The sequence below is a fragment of the Triticum urartu genome, chromosome 4, assembly GCF_003073215.2.
Source record: "Triticum urartu cultivar G1812 chromosome 4, Tu2.1, whole genome shotgun sequence".
Classification (NCBI taxonomy): Eukaryota; Viridiplantae; Streptophyta; class Magnoliopsida; order Poales; family Poaceae; genus Triticum; species Triticum urartu.
The window spans coordinates 307,879,855-307,897,350 of NC_053025.1; the positions used below are offsets into that span (position 1 = coordinate 307,879,855).

At 49.6% G+C, this 17,496-nt stretch overlaps 1 protein-coding gene across 1 annotated transcript; it reads left to right on the forward strand.

The window, feature by feature from the left end:
* Nucleotides 1–3,125: 3,125 nt before the first annotated feature.
* Nucleotides 3,126–15,182, forward strand: LOC125551557 (putative potassium transporter 8). The gene is made up of 10 exons (XM_048714808.1): nucleotides 3,126–3,393; nucleotides 3,516–3,607; nucleotides 3,694–3,928; nucleotides 4,006–4,251; nucleotides 4,363–4,416; nucleotides 5,426–5,686; nucleotides 5,801–5,853; nucleotides 5,938–6,061; nucleotides 13,570–13,824; nucleotides 13,930–15,182. The coding sequence occupies exons 2-10, from the start codon at nucleotides 3,569–3,571 to the stop codon at nucleotides 15,003–15,005; spliced, it is 2,343 nt and encodes a 780-aa protein (XP_048570765.1). The 5' UTR covers nucleotides 3,126–3,393; nucleotides 3,516–3,568; the 3' UTR covers nucleotides 15,006–15,182.
* Nucleotides 15,183–17,496: the final 2,314 nt, after the last annotated feature.

Consider the following 17,496-nt stretch of genomic DNA (forward strand, 5'->3'; position numbering starts at 1 on the left):
CATTATCGTCATAGAAGTGTCATAAGCATGACAGAATTTTTTTCGCTCAGCCCAAAATGTCATGGATATGTCTTTTTTAGTGACTTTTGCCCTCAGAAATCTCAGTGGATAATGACACACAAATTTGGAGGGCCAAAATTCCACTAAAAGTAAAATTTTGATGTCATGTCCTCGATGAGGTATTGTACTCACCAAAGACAACCTTGCTCGTCGAAATGGCAAGAAAGTAAGAAGTGTGGTTTTTGTACTCACCATGAGACAATAAAAAACACCTCTTCTTTCAAACAGCGGCCAATTTGCATCCACCCATAAGTGTTGCTAGCATCTATGGTCCCTGGCTGGATGGAATTCAAATAGGGTTTAGAACCCTAATAAGGGTAGGAGCGTCTGCCTTATTATGGTCACTTTGCCTATATAGAAGTGGTTGTGTTTTAATAGCAAAAACTTTGCTCCTTTGTGGGTCATTTTACGCTCTAGGCACTAGCTTCATATTAGGTCTATGTTGCACCGTATGGAGTACCGACCGTTATTTAAGGTGGTGTGTATCTGGTTGAAGTGGGTGGCCAGAGAGATTTTTTACCCAATGCAGATGACAACATAATCTTCGGATCGGTTCACCGCCTCCTACGACTTTGACATAGGCATAGTGTCGATCTTCTATGGTTTTACTGATGCCGTTATGTCATTTTTATTTTTTTTAATCACACTGCCGAGTATATATGGTGTTTGACACAAGTTCCTGACATAGCCGATCTCGAACATCCATGCGGCGCTCCTCCTCGACGCGTTCTGGGTACAGGTGGCGGAGCTCCACCATGTACGCCGTCGCGCGCTGGGTATAGGGGCCGGACACAAAACGAACAAGATGGGTCCAGACCATCGCGCGCCGGACTATCTGGTTTGTCTGTGTTGCCCCAAACGGACGAGACTGGATGAGAGGGGTCGCGCGCTGAAGTTGGCCTAAGATAGGGGTTGGACTCGTGTTTTCCGGCGTTGAAGCCTGGCCACTCCTCACTGTCGGCTGATGAAACCAAATCAAAAGTAAACAATATAGGTGGGCGTGCTCTACTCCAGACATGGCACCTCCCTTGGTATCTGCCCCAACTTTTTCCCGGCCCGCACACCGCGTCACGACCACACAGAGAGCAGACGACTCCCTTAAGAATTATCACCGGCTGCCTCTGCCGCTAATGTTTCAAATGCCCTGTGGCACGCAGCCAACTGTTGCGGACATGTCGCTGGTAGTAAGCACTCCCTCTGTTTCATAATATAAGAGTGTTTTTGATACTAGTGTAGTGTCAAAAACACTCTTATATTATGGGACAGAGGGAGTACTAGAGTAGGAGGAGGAGCACAATGCCCATTGTGAATAGGATGGCTACTAGCAGCCGGCCGCAGATGATGTTCATCTGGAGACTGGAGCGTATGCATTGCGACGCCCACGAGAGGATATACTAGCCTGGTCACAGGTAGTTCATCTCTTCTTATCTGCCCGGAATTTATTGGTCTTGGTCGAGATCTAAAATAATTCACTGGCAGTGACTTGGGGTTTAAATGCTTGGGTGGTTGGGTTTCTTTGCAAGTCTTTGCCTGTCCTGAACCGCTCCTTAATTTCCTGCTTTATTTCTTCATCCACGTAGGCTTGAACGCGTTTCGCTTCTCTGCGCCCGTTATAAATACGTACTGACTCCGCCGGTAAGTATTTCATAGCAGTAGCAATAATAAATAAATAAGGAAAGAAGGAAACGCATTTTGTTCATTTGGAAGGAAGTGGACCTGAGTGTGGTTCCTTTTGCTAGTGGTACAGTATCTAGTTAGTTTCTTTGAGCAAAAAAGATTTGAGATCGTCGGTCATGGTTGATGAGCAAGAAAGGGAAGATTGCATTTTGCACTAGCGTGTTTTGTTGGTTAGCAATAGCAGCATCGGTTCCTTGTGGATGCCTCCCCGAGAAGCGGACAGGAATCCCGGACCCGGAGCGACAACTACAACTACAATTACTCCTCTATGTAGTAGTAGTAGCTCGGATTAGGACAGCGATAACCACCGCTAATTCTAATTCCCTTCTTCTCACATTAATCCGTGACAAGGCGTTCCTTCTCAGCAACAGACCACACGGAAGAATTCCAACTTGCTTTGGTTTCTCCAAAGAAGGATTATGGACAAATTTCATGTTTTGATCTTTTTTGAAACCTATTTAAGATTTGATTCTAGTTTAATTTTTTTCAAGATCTGACCATTTTGCTACCGCCAAGATCCTTGGCGGTAGGGTATAACAGCCTACCGCCAAGGTCCCTGGCGGTAGGGTTGCATGCCCTACTGTCAAAAACCTCATAAGTATTGACCACAGTGCGTGCTCGTGTCTACCGTCAAGCACCTTGGCGGTAGGATTGTGCGGGCTACCGCCAACCCGGTTGGCGATAGCGATGTTTCCTACCGCCAAAGCCCCTGGCGGTAGGCTGTTAGACCTTACCGCCATGGACTCTGGCAGTAGCAAGATGATCAGATCTTGAATTTTTTTTAAATTAAGATCAAATCTTGAATTTTTTTTAAATTAAGATCAAATCTTAAATAGGTTTTCAAAACATAAAAATTTGCGGGATTCTGACACCGGTGCTCATCTACATCTACACGGGGACAGGGGCCGGGGCTGGCTTTCCAATCCATGGCCCTGCTGCACCTGCTCCACAGTAAAGTGGGGAGGGGAGGGGAGAGGGAGGGCGACCGCATGCATTTGTCCCTCCCTCGCGGGCTCTCTCTCATCTAGTAGCTCCTCGGAGATTTTGGATTGCTTCGTTGGTGGCCACACACGCACACAGCACACCCTTCTTCCTTGGCGCATCTCCATCCATGGATTGGATTCGCGTAGATAGATAGATAGATATTCCCTTCGTTCTAAATTAGTTGACTTGAATTTATCTAAATATAAATATATCTATACCTATTTAGTGTCTAGATACATTCTAAATATGAGTCAAGTAATTTGAAACGGAGGGAGTAGAATAGTAGATGTGACCTTAAGAGTGAGTAGTAGTATTTTATTTTTGGCCTCCCTCATTTCCCTCCGGTTTCGTTGCCCTTCTTTGGCTCTTGGTTGTGTTGTTGGTAGGGAGTGTAGAGTATTGAATGGGAGTGGTGTTGGGTCTCCCAGAACACGAGGGCGGACGTGGCCCTCCTATTTTCCCATCTCGGTACGGTAACCCCTCCCCGGACCGGAGGGTGGCTCCACCATCTTTTTCACCGTGGCAGGCATGTGCCTTTCGCTTTTTCTGGTCGGCTCGGCTAGCTGCCCAGCCCTATCCCCCCTTTCCTTCCATCATTCCTCCCGTTCAGTCTTCAGCTCGGCTCGCTCAATCCTTGCACTCTTCTGCTCTTCTACTTTGTTTTGTTTTCAGGTACTAGTATCCATTGTATTTTTCTTCCTTTGCATCTTGCATTTTTGGGCAAGCAGATTTGTCTGGATTTATTTTGGTAACGCCAGTGTGTGTAAGATTTAGCTTTTGCCTGTTTCTTGCAGCACAAAATCAGTAAAAGCCGATTGTTATGTGTGATTGATTGATTTCTGGAGCAATGGATCTTGAGTTCGGGAGGGGCATGAGATCCCCGCAGGTTCCTCTCTCTCTCTCTCTCAAACCGCTGAGTAATCTAGGGAGCAACCTCTTCTCTTGTTTTTCTTGATGCACCTGCACTTGCAGAGGGACTCATGGAAGACCACCATGCTGCTGGCATACCAGAGCCTCGGGGTGGTGTACGGGGACCTCAGCATCTCCCCTCTCTACGTCTTCAAGAGCACCTTCGCCGAGGACATCCAGCACTCGGACACCAACGAGGAGATCTTCGGCGTCCTCTCCTTCGTCTTCTGGACGCTCACCCTCATCCCTCTCATCAAGTACGTCTCCATTGTCCTCCGAGCCCACGACAATGGCGAGGGTACGCTCCGCCCACCGACAGCTCCTCTTCTTCTTCAGGACCTCCACATGTTCCAACAAGTGTTTCTTGTTCTGCAGGAGGGACGTTCGCCCTCTACTCGCTGATTTGCCGGCACGCCAATGTGAGCCTCCTGCCCAACAGGCAGATTGCGGACGAGGAGCTCTCCACCTACAAGCTGGAGCGCAACGCTGAGACCGTGGACAAGACCAGCGTCAAGGTGTGGCTGGAGAAGCACAAGAACCTGCACACCGCCCTCCTCATCATGGTTCTCATTGGCACCTGCATGGTCATTGGGGACGGTGTCCTCACGCCGGCTATATCTGGTTAGTTTGCCTTGCCACCCCCAGCCGCCCTTTCTTTGCCTGTTTTCAATCAATCAATAGACTAATGATGACTGGTTGCTAACTTTGGATTTCGTCTGTCATCCATGGCAGTGTTCTCAGCTGTGTCAGGCCTTGAGTTCTCCTTGTCCAAAGATCACCATGAATGTGAGCCTTCCTCTTAAATTATTCGTTTCGTTTTCAGTAATCTTTGGAAGCGATTTAAAGAAAGTTAAGATTAAGAACATACTCCTACATACTTGTTCGGGAAAGAAGATAGATACTGGTCAAAACTCCAGTCAACCAGTCAAGACTACTTTTTTTTGTTTGGAACAGGACCAGTTATGACTACTACTTGCATGGAAAGGTCATTCAATACTATGCTCGTTGACTTTGATTTGTGGTCTTTCGGGTTGGACATATTCCAAGAGTATCCCTGGCATACCCCCCTTTTATGCAGGGCTGTTTAAAGACGAAACAAAAAGGGGATAATGGGTGCCCTCGGCATCCGATATCGATGTTTGACAAGTATCAGCGAGACATTCAGGATCTTAGTTCTATCAGTATAGCAAGATATTCATATCCTGCTAACGTTTCACCAGTCACCATATATTAGGTAAAAAAAATGAAAATGTCTCATCAGGAACATTGATAATGATGACTAGCAACTAGACCAGAGGAAAATCAATCACTGAATCACATGCTTTATTATTCCTTTGCATAATTACATTTCTACGATACTACAAAATGAAAAGTCTGTGTGTGTGTGTTGGTGTTGGCTGTGTGCATCCTAGCTATGCAGAGGCCGGGGGTGTCTCATTGTGTTTGTATTCTCTTGATGCTTCATTTTGAGTCAATAAAATCCACCCTTTATAGAAAAAACAAATGAAAAGTCTGTATATTTTCACTTCATGGTCATATGCTTTGGATCTTTACTCGAGAATGTACACAACGTCATGTACACCATTTTGTTCAGAACACGAGAGTGATTACAAAAAAAAAACCTATCGGCGCTACAATATACTTGTAAATGGTCTTGCCATGATATTTTCCCTTTCAAACCTCTGTGTTTTTTAGATAATGGAAGAACAACTCTCTCGGCCTCAGCACTCAAGGACGCACATAGCCATTTCAAACCTCTTTGTTGGCTCTGATGATTGATCTCTTTTACATGCAGATGCCGTCATTCCAATAACATGCGTCATATTAGCATTTCTGTTTGCCCTCCAGCATTTTGGTACACATCGAGTTGGATTTATCTTTGCCCCGATAGTTCTAGCCTGGCTACTCTGCATGAGTGCTCTTGGCCTTTACAATATCATACATTGGAATCCTCATGTCTATCAAGCTCTGAATCCCTATTACATGTTCAAGTTCCTAAAGAAGACTAGGAAATACGGCTGGATGTCACTCGGTGGAATTTTGCTCTGCATGACAGGTATATTATGTGCAATGGAGCTATGGATATTAACATGATTCATTTGTTCCTTTCTCGCGTTCGTATTGAATACAATAAGCAGAAGTTAACTACCTAGCTTGCCTGACGGTGCAGGATCTGAAGCAATGTTCGCCGATCTTGGACACTTCTCATACAGCGCAATCCAGGTAAACTGTTGATGCTGCATGTGAATTCGAACATTACATTTCATATATTAGTTTTAATGTACTGATCATTTAGTTTTATCACAGCTTGCTTTCACTTCTTTGGTTTACCCCACGTTGATTCTGGCATACATGGGTCAGGCAGCTTACTTATCAAAACATCATGACTTTTACTCAAACTCTCAAGTTGGATTTTACATTGCGGTTCCAGGTATGTACTGACGTTGCAGCTCATCTATTTTTAGGAAAAACCCTGATACGTACAACTTGAACATCAGACAATATTATTATTTTCCCGCAAAAAAAGACTATTATTCTTGTGAACAAAATTAAATCATATCGTATCACTGTACTCTTACATATATAATATATAAAAAGTTGTCTAATTCTTAGTTTGCTTTAATTAAATTGAAATTTAGTCTTGTTATATATCCAATGCTGATTTCACTCCCATAACTTTCTATAATGATCTGTAATCTTCTTCTCCAAATACCATTTGTTCAATCAAGAAAATCTTGATCTGTATTAGTCCAATCTTTTCCTTACCCCCTTGGGTATTTCGGAAGAAGACAATATGAACATCAGTAGGCTCGTAAAACATGTTGATGAGAACAAGCCTTGCCCCATAAGAAATTAACTTACCCATCTAACAGCCGAGCTTCATCTCGAAGCGATCTTCGATATACTTTCACTCCTTAGAGCATCTCCAACAGATGATGCAAAATTTTTTTTAGAGAAGGTCAGATGATGCAAATTTGGAGATGTAAAACTAGGAGATGTACAATTTACATCACCAAAAAGTGCATTTTACATCTCCAAAAAAGAGGCAACTCCAACAGATGATGTATATTGGAGATGTAAAAGTGCAACTCCAATAGATGATGCAAAGTGGAGATGTAAAACCGGCCGACGGCCGCGCGGCTGCTGTACAGCCACTGTACAGCCGCAACGTTGATGAATAGAGTCCCTTGATTGATAGTGGCCGCTAGTGTTGCGCTCATTGAAGTACTCCTTGATGCGTTGCCAATACGTGTTCGCGACTTGCTCGGTCCCAACGGATGCATCAAGAGAGACTTTTTTCCACGCGATGCAAATGAACACATCTTCGGCGTTGGTATAATTTCTGGTTCTTTCCTTCATAACGAAGCCCTCTTCGTCCATGTTGAGATTATCATCTTGAGTATCATATTCTTGTGATGCATAATCTTGAGAGAAATAATCATCATTTGACACATTTGTTGCGTGCATGAAAGCTTCATCATCAAGACTACAAATGGACGTACACGTAATCAACCTCACATTCTATTCGTATCGGAAATTGAAAGAACAAACAAGAGGAAATCGGATTTTTTGTTTACCTTTGTGACATTTCGTCGAACACGTTGGATGCGGTGTCCGTGGGCTTGACCATGTCTTCCTGCATGGCCGCCGGCGGCGGCGGCGGTGGAGGTGGAGTAGGGGTTCCTTCACCGGATGCGGACGCCACGGCCGGCGGCGGCAGCGAATCGGCTGACGCAGCCGCGGCCGCCTTCGATTTTTTGGCCACTTGAGATGGTTCGTCGCCTGGTTGCTCCCTGCCGGCCGCTTCATACCTCCACCGCGGGGATTGGCGGCCTGCTGCTCCTTCGCCGGCAGTGCAGCCGCGACGGCAACCGGCCGGGGAGGGCAAAACCGGGGCGGCGGCATGGAGGCAGAGGCGGGATTGAGGATGGTGGTCGCGGTGGGGTGGGCGGCTGTGGCGGAGGAGGCGACGGGGTCGTCAGAGTCGGCCATGGCCTGGGCGGCGGTCGGCGGGCGGAAAATGAAAGCAGTTACGCAGTTGGCGCGCGGCTGCCAGTTTTACATCTTCTGGAGGTGGAGATGCAAATGTATTTTTGCATCTACATCATCTGTTGGAGGTGGGTTTTTGGGCCTCGGAGATGTATAAGTTAGTTATATTTGCATCTACATCATCTATCGGAGATGCTCTAATTCGGGAGCTTCCAATAGTGCATGGGGATCCCACGGTACCGTAGCGGAAGGAGCCAAAATCACAACCAAAGAACTGCTTATATTGATACTCCTCTTTGGCTTCTCCAAGCTAAAGAGTTCACTCTTATGGAAGTTTATCTTGAGACCTGAAAGCTGCTCAAACAAACACAGAATTAACTTCATATTCTTAGCCTTCTCCATGTCATGCTCCACGAAGATGATAGTGTCATCCGCACACTGCAATTTGGATACCCCATCAACAAGGTGCAGGATGAGCCCCCCCACTGGATTAGCCTCTTTAGCCCGTGCAGTGAGAACGGCCAACAGATCCGCAACAATGCTAAAGAGAATGTGAGACAAGGGGTCCCCTTGTCACAATCCCTTTCTTGATTTGAAATAATGACCCATGTCATCATTAAGAAAAAGGGTTTCCCCCCGCTTTGTATTACAAAGCAACCATCCGATACAACCAACGATAGGGGCTGGGGCGGAAGCAGCACAATCACGCCCAAAAGAAATGAAAGAGAAAAAGAAAAGAAACAAATGCCGATAACGGCGGCTCGACAAAAACGACGAAGCCTCGTGACCGTTGCGTCCACCGGAGATCGCCCACCAAGCTCCGAGACTCCGAAGCGCCGGTACCAATCAACACCTCCAAGAAGCAACGCGACGATGACGACGCTGCTGCCAAGGGTTTCCCCCGATACGGCGAGGAGAGAGGAAGGGTAGCCCCAACGCCCTCCAGGAAGGTCCGGCGGCACCCTCAGGCGCCACTGCGTCGGTGTCGGCCAAGCCAACAGGGATTTCTCCCGATCCCAGCCTCTACCTTAGGCACTTCGGAGCTCGCCACCAAACCGACCACCACCCAGCGCCAACACGGACACGAAGCTTCCCACGCTGTCTCACCACGGCACCGCGAAGATGGTCTGCACAACGAAGAAGAGGAGCCGGGACTAGTGCAGCGGCACCGTCGGCATACGGGAGGGCCCCACCTCCACCGTCCATGACGGTAGCCGACTGGACGCCATAGCAGGAGCCTACCGGGCCTGTGGCCCCACAGGCCCGGACAGCTCCCGCCTCCGCGCAACAGCTGGCACGCCGTCGGCGTCGCTGTCCCAGTCCAAGCCGCTCCCCTGCCTTCCCATGCAGAGGGCGTCGCGGTGCGTCGGAGCCGACCCGCAAGGACCCATAAGGGACCCTACGGGCCCAGATCTGAGCCGGGGACACGCCACTGGCTGACCAGCACCACCGGACCGCCCCGCCACCAAGAAGCGGCACCACCACGGCGAGCGCTGCCGGCCTCCGCACCAGGACGCTGGACCGCCACGGCTGAGCATCATCGTCGCCTCCCCCCACCCCGGGAAGGAGTGCGCGGGGGTAAGGGACGGCCCGCCGCCGCCGACACCACCCGGCCGATCCGGGGGCGACCGCTGGCGGCGGCGGGGGGAAGGGACGGAGGGGGGCGGACGAGGCGGAAGGGGGTCGCGCGCCGCCCCGGCCGCCTCCCGGGGAGGCGGCGGGACGGGGAGAAGGGAAGAGAGGGGGGGTGTTAGAGTTGTGTCGAATATAGTGTACAAGGTAGGTTACAGTTGGACTTTGAGTTGTATTGTGTTTAGATAGGATATGTAGTCGTGTCCAAGTAGTACACTTGTATCCTAGGCCTATCATATATAGCGGGGCTAGACACACGATGTAACCTATGCCAACATAATAGCACATGCGCGCAAGGGGGAGCCGGCGCCCGGGTGGCCGGTGTGCGGTATTGTGACGGTGTCACGCGGAGGAGCGCCCATAGTCAGGCCCCGGGAATGTAGCCATATCGGTGAACCTCGTTAACAAATCTCGGTGTCGTGCTCGTGTGATTGCTTGGTCTTGGGATGATCAACGATATTGCCTCGGATTTATTCTAACAAGTGGTATCAGAGCTAGGTTATTCAAAGGTCGTGGAATGTTGATCTAACGGATGAAGAAGCAATCGCGTGGTTGGATGCCTAGGCGGTGGTGAGTTGCAGCAGCAGGTCGTGAGATCGGCGACTCGGCGAGATGCGGCGGCGTGTCGCGCGCGGACAGACAGGCAGCAGGTCGGGACGCTAGCTGCGAGGCGCGTGCGTGGGCTGCGGCCGAGGAGAAGCCGTACTGCAGGCCGGCAGGCAAGTCACGGGCCATGCGGCAGCTGGTGAGGCACGCAAGACCAGAGTCGCGTACAGCTAGGTATCGATCGAGATTTGTTTAGAGACCAAAAGGAGGACCGAGTCCTCGTGTGACACAGCGAGGCAAGAGACAGATCGTTTCGGCGGAAGGGAAAATCCATTGACACGTGATTCACATCCATCGGGAATTAGCAAAGAGGCATTGGCAAGGCAAAAGCAATTAGCGTCAGGAGTGAAAGCCAAGACAGGAGCTGCTCATGTGAAGACCAAGTTGATTGGTTTTGCTAGTAGCGTCGCGTGGAAAGCTCGGATAGTTTTTTCACAGAGTCAGCTGTACAAAGAACCAGGACGTTAACGGGTTCCGGGTTTGAGGTGAAAAAGTTCGTGGAACTAAAAACCTTGGGTTATGGTAGACAAAGGTGAAAGATTTGTTGGCACAACAGTGATGCTTGAAGGCATTGCAGGAAGTCATGTCAGCTAAGATGGAATTATCAGGTGATGGATGGAGACTCGCAGAAGACGATTTGTGAGTCTCGAGTGTGTCATGCAGTCGAACGAGTTCGCTGGGTCGGACTAGGCAGTCTGACGGATCGACGCAAGTCGGTTGGTACAGAAGACGGTGGTGGAATCGGCGACGACGACATAGGGGCGTGATGCTGATGATGACCGACTTCTGGGCGTGGAAATACGTGGAACAAGCCCGAGGCTTGTGCGGCTTCGACAAGACTATAGCGCGGGGTTGATTGAAGATGGTGCACACGGAGCTTGAAGTTGACGGGGCACGAGGGTGGACTGATCATCTACCATGGAGTCATGTTGAAGGTGGAGCTGGATTGAGGGGCTACGGTGTAAGGATCCAGAGAATCGAAGCCTATTTCAGCTGGGGGAAAAGTGAGGGACACGTAATTCGGACTGGAGCCCAGTGGTCTGATGAAAGCGTGAAACTCGTCATCGATCGGTGATGATTGGTGGTACTCTGCAGTGGGGGTTGAGTGGTGTGGGTTTGTTACCCTTGAGACTCGACCGGGACAGCGGAGGCTCGACGCGGTAATAGCGGCGAGGCGTGCGGTACGCACGGGACATGGAGACGGGCCAGGGCTCTGGTGGTCATACATGTGGTGAGACAACTGCGAATCTGACTCGGGATGACTAAAAGCAACAGTGAAATTTCTTCAAGTTTCAGACAGGCGATCAAGAAAGGAGCGGAGATGTTTAGTTCAGGTAACTCTTATATATGTCACCCAATATGTGAGTTGTTCATTTTCACGTAGGTCAGTGGTCAGTGTGTGATGTCGTGGATGGATACTCTGGAAGTTGGAGCGCAAACTAGAGTAACAAGGAACTTAATTTTGCTCGAGTGTTGACAGTGGTCAAGAAAAGAAGGGACTACAAGTTGCAGGTGGAGTCACATGGAGTCTTTGGAGTAGCAGCGGTGCTCATGGGATAAACTCAAGTCCAATGTACATGGAAGTTTGACGCATGGACAAATTCAAAGTGGTGGAGAATATTCGCCAAGGTGGAGTTTGTTAGAGTTGTGTCGAATATAGTGTACAAGGTAGGTTACAGTTGTACTTTGAGTTGTATTGTGTTTAGATAGGATATGTAGTCGTGTCCAAGTAGGACACTTGTATCCTAGGCCTCTCATATATAGCGGGGCTAGACACACGATGTAACCTATGCCAACATAATAGCACAGGCGCGCAAGGGGGAGCCGGCGCCCGGGTGGCCGGTGTGCGGTATTGTGACGGTGTCACGGGGAGGAGCGCCCATAGTCAGGCCCCGGGGATGTAGCCATATCGGTGAACCTCGTTAACAAATCTCGGTGTCGTGCTCGTGTGATTGCTTGGTCTTCGGATGATCAACGATATTGCCTCGGATTTATTCTAACAAGGGGCGGGGAGCCCGCGCTGGGCGGGCGGCGGCGGCGGGAGCGGGAGCAGGGCCCCATGTCATCATTCACCTTAACACCAACGCTACCATCCTAGACAAAAGAGTCAATCCATTGGCACCATTTTCTTGGCCTTCATCCACATGACTTGTTGCGGCCATTTGACCTTGTCATAAGCTTTTTTGAAATCCACCTTGAAGATGACCACCATTGAGTTTCTTCGAGTCCAACTCGTGTAGATGACCCCACGCCTCGCCTTGCGCTACATCCAAAGCTCGCGTCCGGCGACGCCCGATGCCTCCCTCCAGCGGCAGGTGTAACCCCACCCCCCTTCTGTGGTGGAGGCTTCGACCAATGACGTGACTTCCTCACTCCGGTTCCTGTTCCAATGGCTATGGGATTGCTCGAACTCAGGCCATGACGAAATCCCTGCTTGGCTTGCTGATGCTGGCAGCGACGACACTCGCGGGTGTTGTTTCCCTTCTTGGAGGCGCTGCCATGGCCCTTATTTGCGCCCCTCTTCGAAGTTAGGGGAAACCCTAGGTCCGGATCTTCAGATCGGATGGTGACGGCGTCAACACATCGTTCTCCTTCATGAAGGTGCCATCTTGATCGCTCGCGGTGTCCCCGTGGATGAACGTCTTATTTGTTTCGGCTTGCTTCTCTAGTTTGGGGCTTGGTGGTTTAGATGTGTTATTTTCTCTGTTTGGGCTGACCATCCCCTATCTCTCTGCACTGGGCACCATGTTCACACCTTCTTGCATTCGTGTCATGTGGTGTATCCTCCCCTGTACTTATTTTCTTTCCTTCTATCAGTGCAAAGGTACACAAGATGTGTGTATTCGCGAAAAAGATAAAATATTGGAAGGCTAAATATAGGTTTTCAAGATATTTAACCATGTGAAATCCCTCAATTTGAAATAGATAAAAATCTATATAATTTATTAAATCTGCATTTTATTTAGAATTTGATGGTTTGAACCGTTCTAACCCTTGTAGTTTTTTTGGGATGAGTTCATATGAATATAGATATGAAGGCCATGCCAAAATCTTAGGCCTCTTTTGGTTCATAGGATAGGATTATCGTAGGAATAGAAATCTTGTAGGAAATGAGATGACATGTATCTCAAATCCTATGAGTAGGAATAGGAAACAAGATGTCATTTGGTTGACACCAAAGGAATTTTTCCATCGAGTCTAGGCTGATTTTTATTTTCCTATAAAATGTGGAGGATAGGAACCAATCCTATGTAGGAATAGGAATCCATTCCTATGAACCAAAGGGCTCTAAAGGAAAAAATCCTATAAGAATCCTATCCTCTAGAATTCCTATGAAATTCCTCCAAACCAAAGGAGGCCTTAGGGTTGAGAAGGGCATTTTGAACAATTGCCAGATTTTTTTGGGTTTTATCCTTTTAAGAAAAACATGATGGTTGGATTAATCCTCATTTTCATATTAGAATGAATGAAAAATGATGCTTATGAGATGCTCATGATGCACAATCATTTCCTAATAAAATGTGTTACAACTTGCATGTGTACTCTTTCCTGTCTATCTCGGTGAAGATGTATGCCACAAAACCGATTAGTGCTCTCATAGTAGTTTCTTATTTTGTTGAAATCCATATCTTACTTGTTCAAGAAAGGCAGTAAAAATTATATACCATCTGATGTATATGAACTTATAGTTTTGTTTAATTAAAACTTCAGATAAGGTGAGATGGCCTGTTCTTGTACTGGCTATTCTGGCTTCAGTTGTTGGAAGCCAAGCAATCATCAGCGGAACATTCTCAATAATCAATCAGAGTCAGTCCCTAAGCTGCTTCCCTCGGGTAAAAGTTGTGCACACGTCTGAGAAAATTCATGGGCAGATATACATCCCTGAGATCAACTGGCTACTCATGATCCTCTGCATTGCCGTGACTGTTGGATTCAGAGACACTAAGCACATGGGAAACGCATCCGGTAAGATGAACTAACTAGTCTCGCCAATGCAATCTGATAGGTATTTCTCAGATTGCTTTAAAATGGAATGTCGAGTTGGTTTGTGAATTTGGTGTTGTTGTGCAGGACTAGCAGTGATCACTGTGATGCTGGTTACCACATTCCTGACATCCCTTGTGATCATGGTGTGCTGGCACAAGCCACCCCTGCTGGCCCTGGGCTTCCTCCTCTTCTTCGGCTCCGTGGAGGCGCTCTACTTCTCGGCGTCGCTCATCAAGTTCCTGGAGGGCGCATGGCTCCCGATACTCCTGGCCCTCATCCTCATGGCCGTCATGCTGGTGTGGCACATCACCACCATCAAGAAGTACGAGTTCGACCTGCAGAACAAGGTGACCCTGGAGTGGCTTCTGGCCCTGGGTGACAAGCTGGGCATGGTCCGTGTGCCGGGCATTGGTCTCGTCTACACCGACCTCACGTCGGGCGTCCCTGCCAACTTCTCCCGCTTCGTCACCAACCTACCGGCGTTCCATAAGGTCCTGGTCTTCGTGTGCGTCAAGTCGGTGCCGGTGCCGTACGTGTTCCCCGCCGAGCGCTACCTCGTCGGCAGAGTGGGTCCGCCGGGCCACCGGTCGTACCGGTGCATCGTGCGGTACGGCTACCGTGATGTTCACCAGGACGTGGACTCGTTCGAGACGGAGCTCATCGAGAGCCTGGCCATGTTCATCAAGCTCAACGCCTCCTACCGGTGCAGCGAGGTGAGCCAGAGCGAGCAGCTGGAGGAGTGGGAGCCGGGGCTGACCGTCATCGGAAGCAACACGCTCCGGGATCACGCGAGCTACGACTTGCAGGACAGTGTCCAGCACTCGGCCGCGTCCGTCGAGGTCGCCGACAGCCCCGGCGGCACGGGCTTGGAGTCCAACTCGTCCAAGCAGGTGAGGTTCTTCATAGATAGCCTGGTGGTGAGCCCCGAGGCGGACAAGCAGGTGGCGGAGGAGCTGGAGGCGCTGGCGGCGGCGAGGGAGGCCGGCACTGCCTTCATCTTGGGGCACTCGCACGTGCAGTGCAAGCCTGGCTCGTCGGTGGTGAAGAAGCTCACGGTGGTCGGCTACAACTTCCTGCGGCGCAACTGCCGTGGCCCAGACGTGGTGCTGCGGGTGCCGCCGGCGTCGCTCCTGGAGGTCGGCATGGTCTATGTTCTATGAACACTACCGCTTCGTTTTTGCATGTGTTTATGATCTCATAAATCTGCCCATGCATCCACCTGCTTGCTGCTCTGTATTGTAGGTAACTAAACTTGTCAGTGATGTTGTAATGCCCCATGGATTATTTTGCATCCGGCTGTATAGTTTACAACTTCAGATTATTGCTCCTGCTGTTCATACGACCCTACGACATGTGTCTGTTTAAGACACATCTAGATGTGACATAATTATGTCATATCTAAGCTGATGTCCATTCTGTTTGTGGTCTATTTTTTATCCTAATTATTTTTATTTCTTGTTGCTGTATTATATATTTGTGGGAGCTTAGATGTGACATTTTTAAAAACATCTATATGTTCTTAAAAACATCTATATGTGGATTAGACAAACCCATGTTGTATTGTGTGTTAGAATAAATCCGAGGCCACCGTCGATCATCCGAGAATCAAGCAATCACACGAGGCACGACACCGAGATTTGTTAAGCAGGTTCACCGATATGGCTACATTTTTGGGGCCTATGGGCGCTTCTTCCAATGACACCGTTACAATACCGTACCCGGTCGCCCTGGACACCGGCACATGCCGCCGGCTTCCCCTGTGTTCTGGTGCTATTATGTTGGCATAGGTTACATTGTTGTCTACCCCGCTATATATGAGAGGCCTAGGATACAAGTGTCCTATTAGGACACGACTTCACATTCTATGTAAACACAATACAACTCCTAGTTCAACTGTAACCTATCTTGTACATTATATTCGACACAACTCTAACAAACTCCACCTTGGTCGCTCCCGCAGGGGCGACTCGGGCGGCGTAACCCTAGCCCACCGCCGGCCCTCTTCCCCACCTCTCCTCTCCCTCGTCGCCACCGAAGGTGGCCGCCGGTGAAGGTGGCGGCGAGGATCTGGCCGCCCCGTTCTTCCTCAGGGGGCTTTGGATCCGTGGCGGCTGCCTCGACTGGTGGATCGACGCCGGGTCTGCGGTGACCGGTGCTCGTTGATGCTGGCCGTTCTTCCTCGACCGCGGGGGCGGCGAGGCGGCGGCAGGTGGCGATTGTGGTACGGGCGTCTCGGCGGCGCCCGATCCAGATCTGAAGGCCTCCGTCTACTTCAACCAGGGCTGCCTCTGATGGTCCTACTTTGGGCGGCCTTTGTCGCCGGAGTTGTACCAGTTTGGCGGCTGGAGGTGGGAGGTCGCTCCGGAGAAATCCGAGGCCAGCGGTGCTGGCCACGACGGCGGCAACGCCCGAGGGCACCGTACCCTTCTTGTAGGCGCCGTTCAGGTTGCCTCCTTCCCCTCTTCCTTCCACTCAGCTCGTATGCCGGGCGAAAGCCCAAATCCTTGCGGGATCGAGCGACAACGGCGCTCTGGGTGTCGTCACCCTCTTGGGGGTGTCGTTCGTGGTGAGCTTGGGGTGGATGTGATGCTCTGGTTGCTTGGCGGCGGTTGGTGGCATGGTCGGAGTTCGTCTGGTGGCGGTGCGTTGGCGCTCTGCCGCCTATGTGCTCAGCCTCGGAGTCCTTCTTCCATGGTGCTTGGTCTTCAGCAGCCCTGCCGGACTCGGCGGAGCGGTGCTTCATCCTACTCATTGATGGCGACATATCTCGGCGGCATGGCGCAGTGGAGATTCGGCGTCCGATGTGTGGTGATGGACTCGCGCAGGAGGACGAAGCTGTCTGGTGTCGTGGTGACGTCGATGGCTGAGTGGCCAGACAAGTTAGAAGCCTCAATATTTGCTCTGAAGACGAACCTGTGGAAGATGGCAGCGACGACACACGAGTGCGTCGGACCGGTTTGTACCCCAGACCCGGTATGTGGCTCGGCTGGGGTTTCCGGCTTTTGATGTTAGGCTTAGGTGAGTGGTCTGGGCAGTGACCCAGCTAGCACCCCTTCATCATTTTGATGTTAGGCTTAGATGAGTGGTCTGGGTAGTGGCCCAGCTAGCAAGCCTTCATCATTTGGATAGGAGTAGCGGCAAATGTTTCCAAGATGGCGGATTCAGGCATATTGTTGTAATACTTTGTCAGGTCCCCGAGAATAATCAATAAAGTGGCCGCATGCATCTCCCAGATGCAGAGGCCGGGGGTCATCCTCCTTTTCTAAAAAAACAAACTCCACCTTGGTGAATATTCTCCACCATCTTGAATTCGTCGATGTGTCAAACTTCCATGTACACTGGACTTGAATTTATCCCATGAGTACCGCTGTTACTCCAAAGACTCCATGTGACTCCACCTGCAACTTATAGTCCCTTTTTTTCTTGACCACAGTCAACACTCGAGCAAAATTAAGTTCCTTATTACTCGAGTTTGTGCTCCCAACTTTTAGAGTATTCGTCCAACACAATCACACACTGGTCACTGACCTGCGTGAAAATGAATAGCTCACATATTGGGTGTCACACATAAGAGTTATCTGAACTCAACATCACCGTTCCTTTCTTGACCGTTTGTCTGAAACTTGTAGGAATTTCACCATTGCTTGTAAC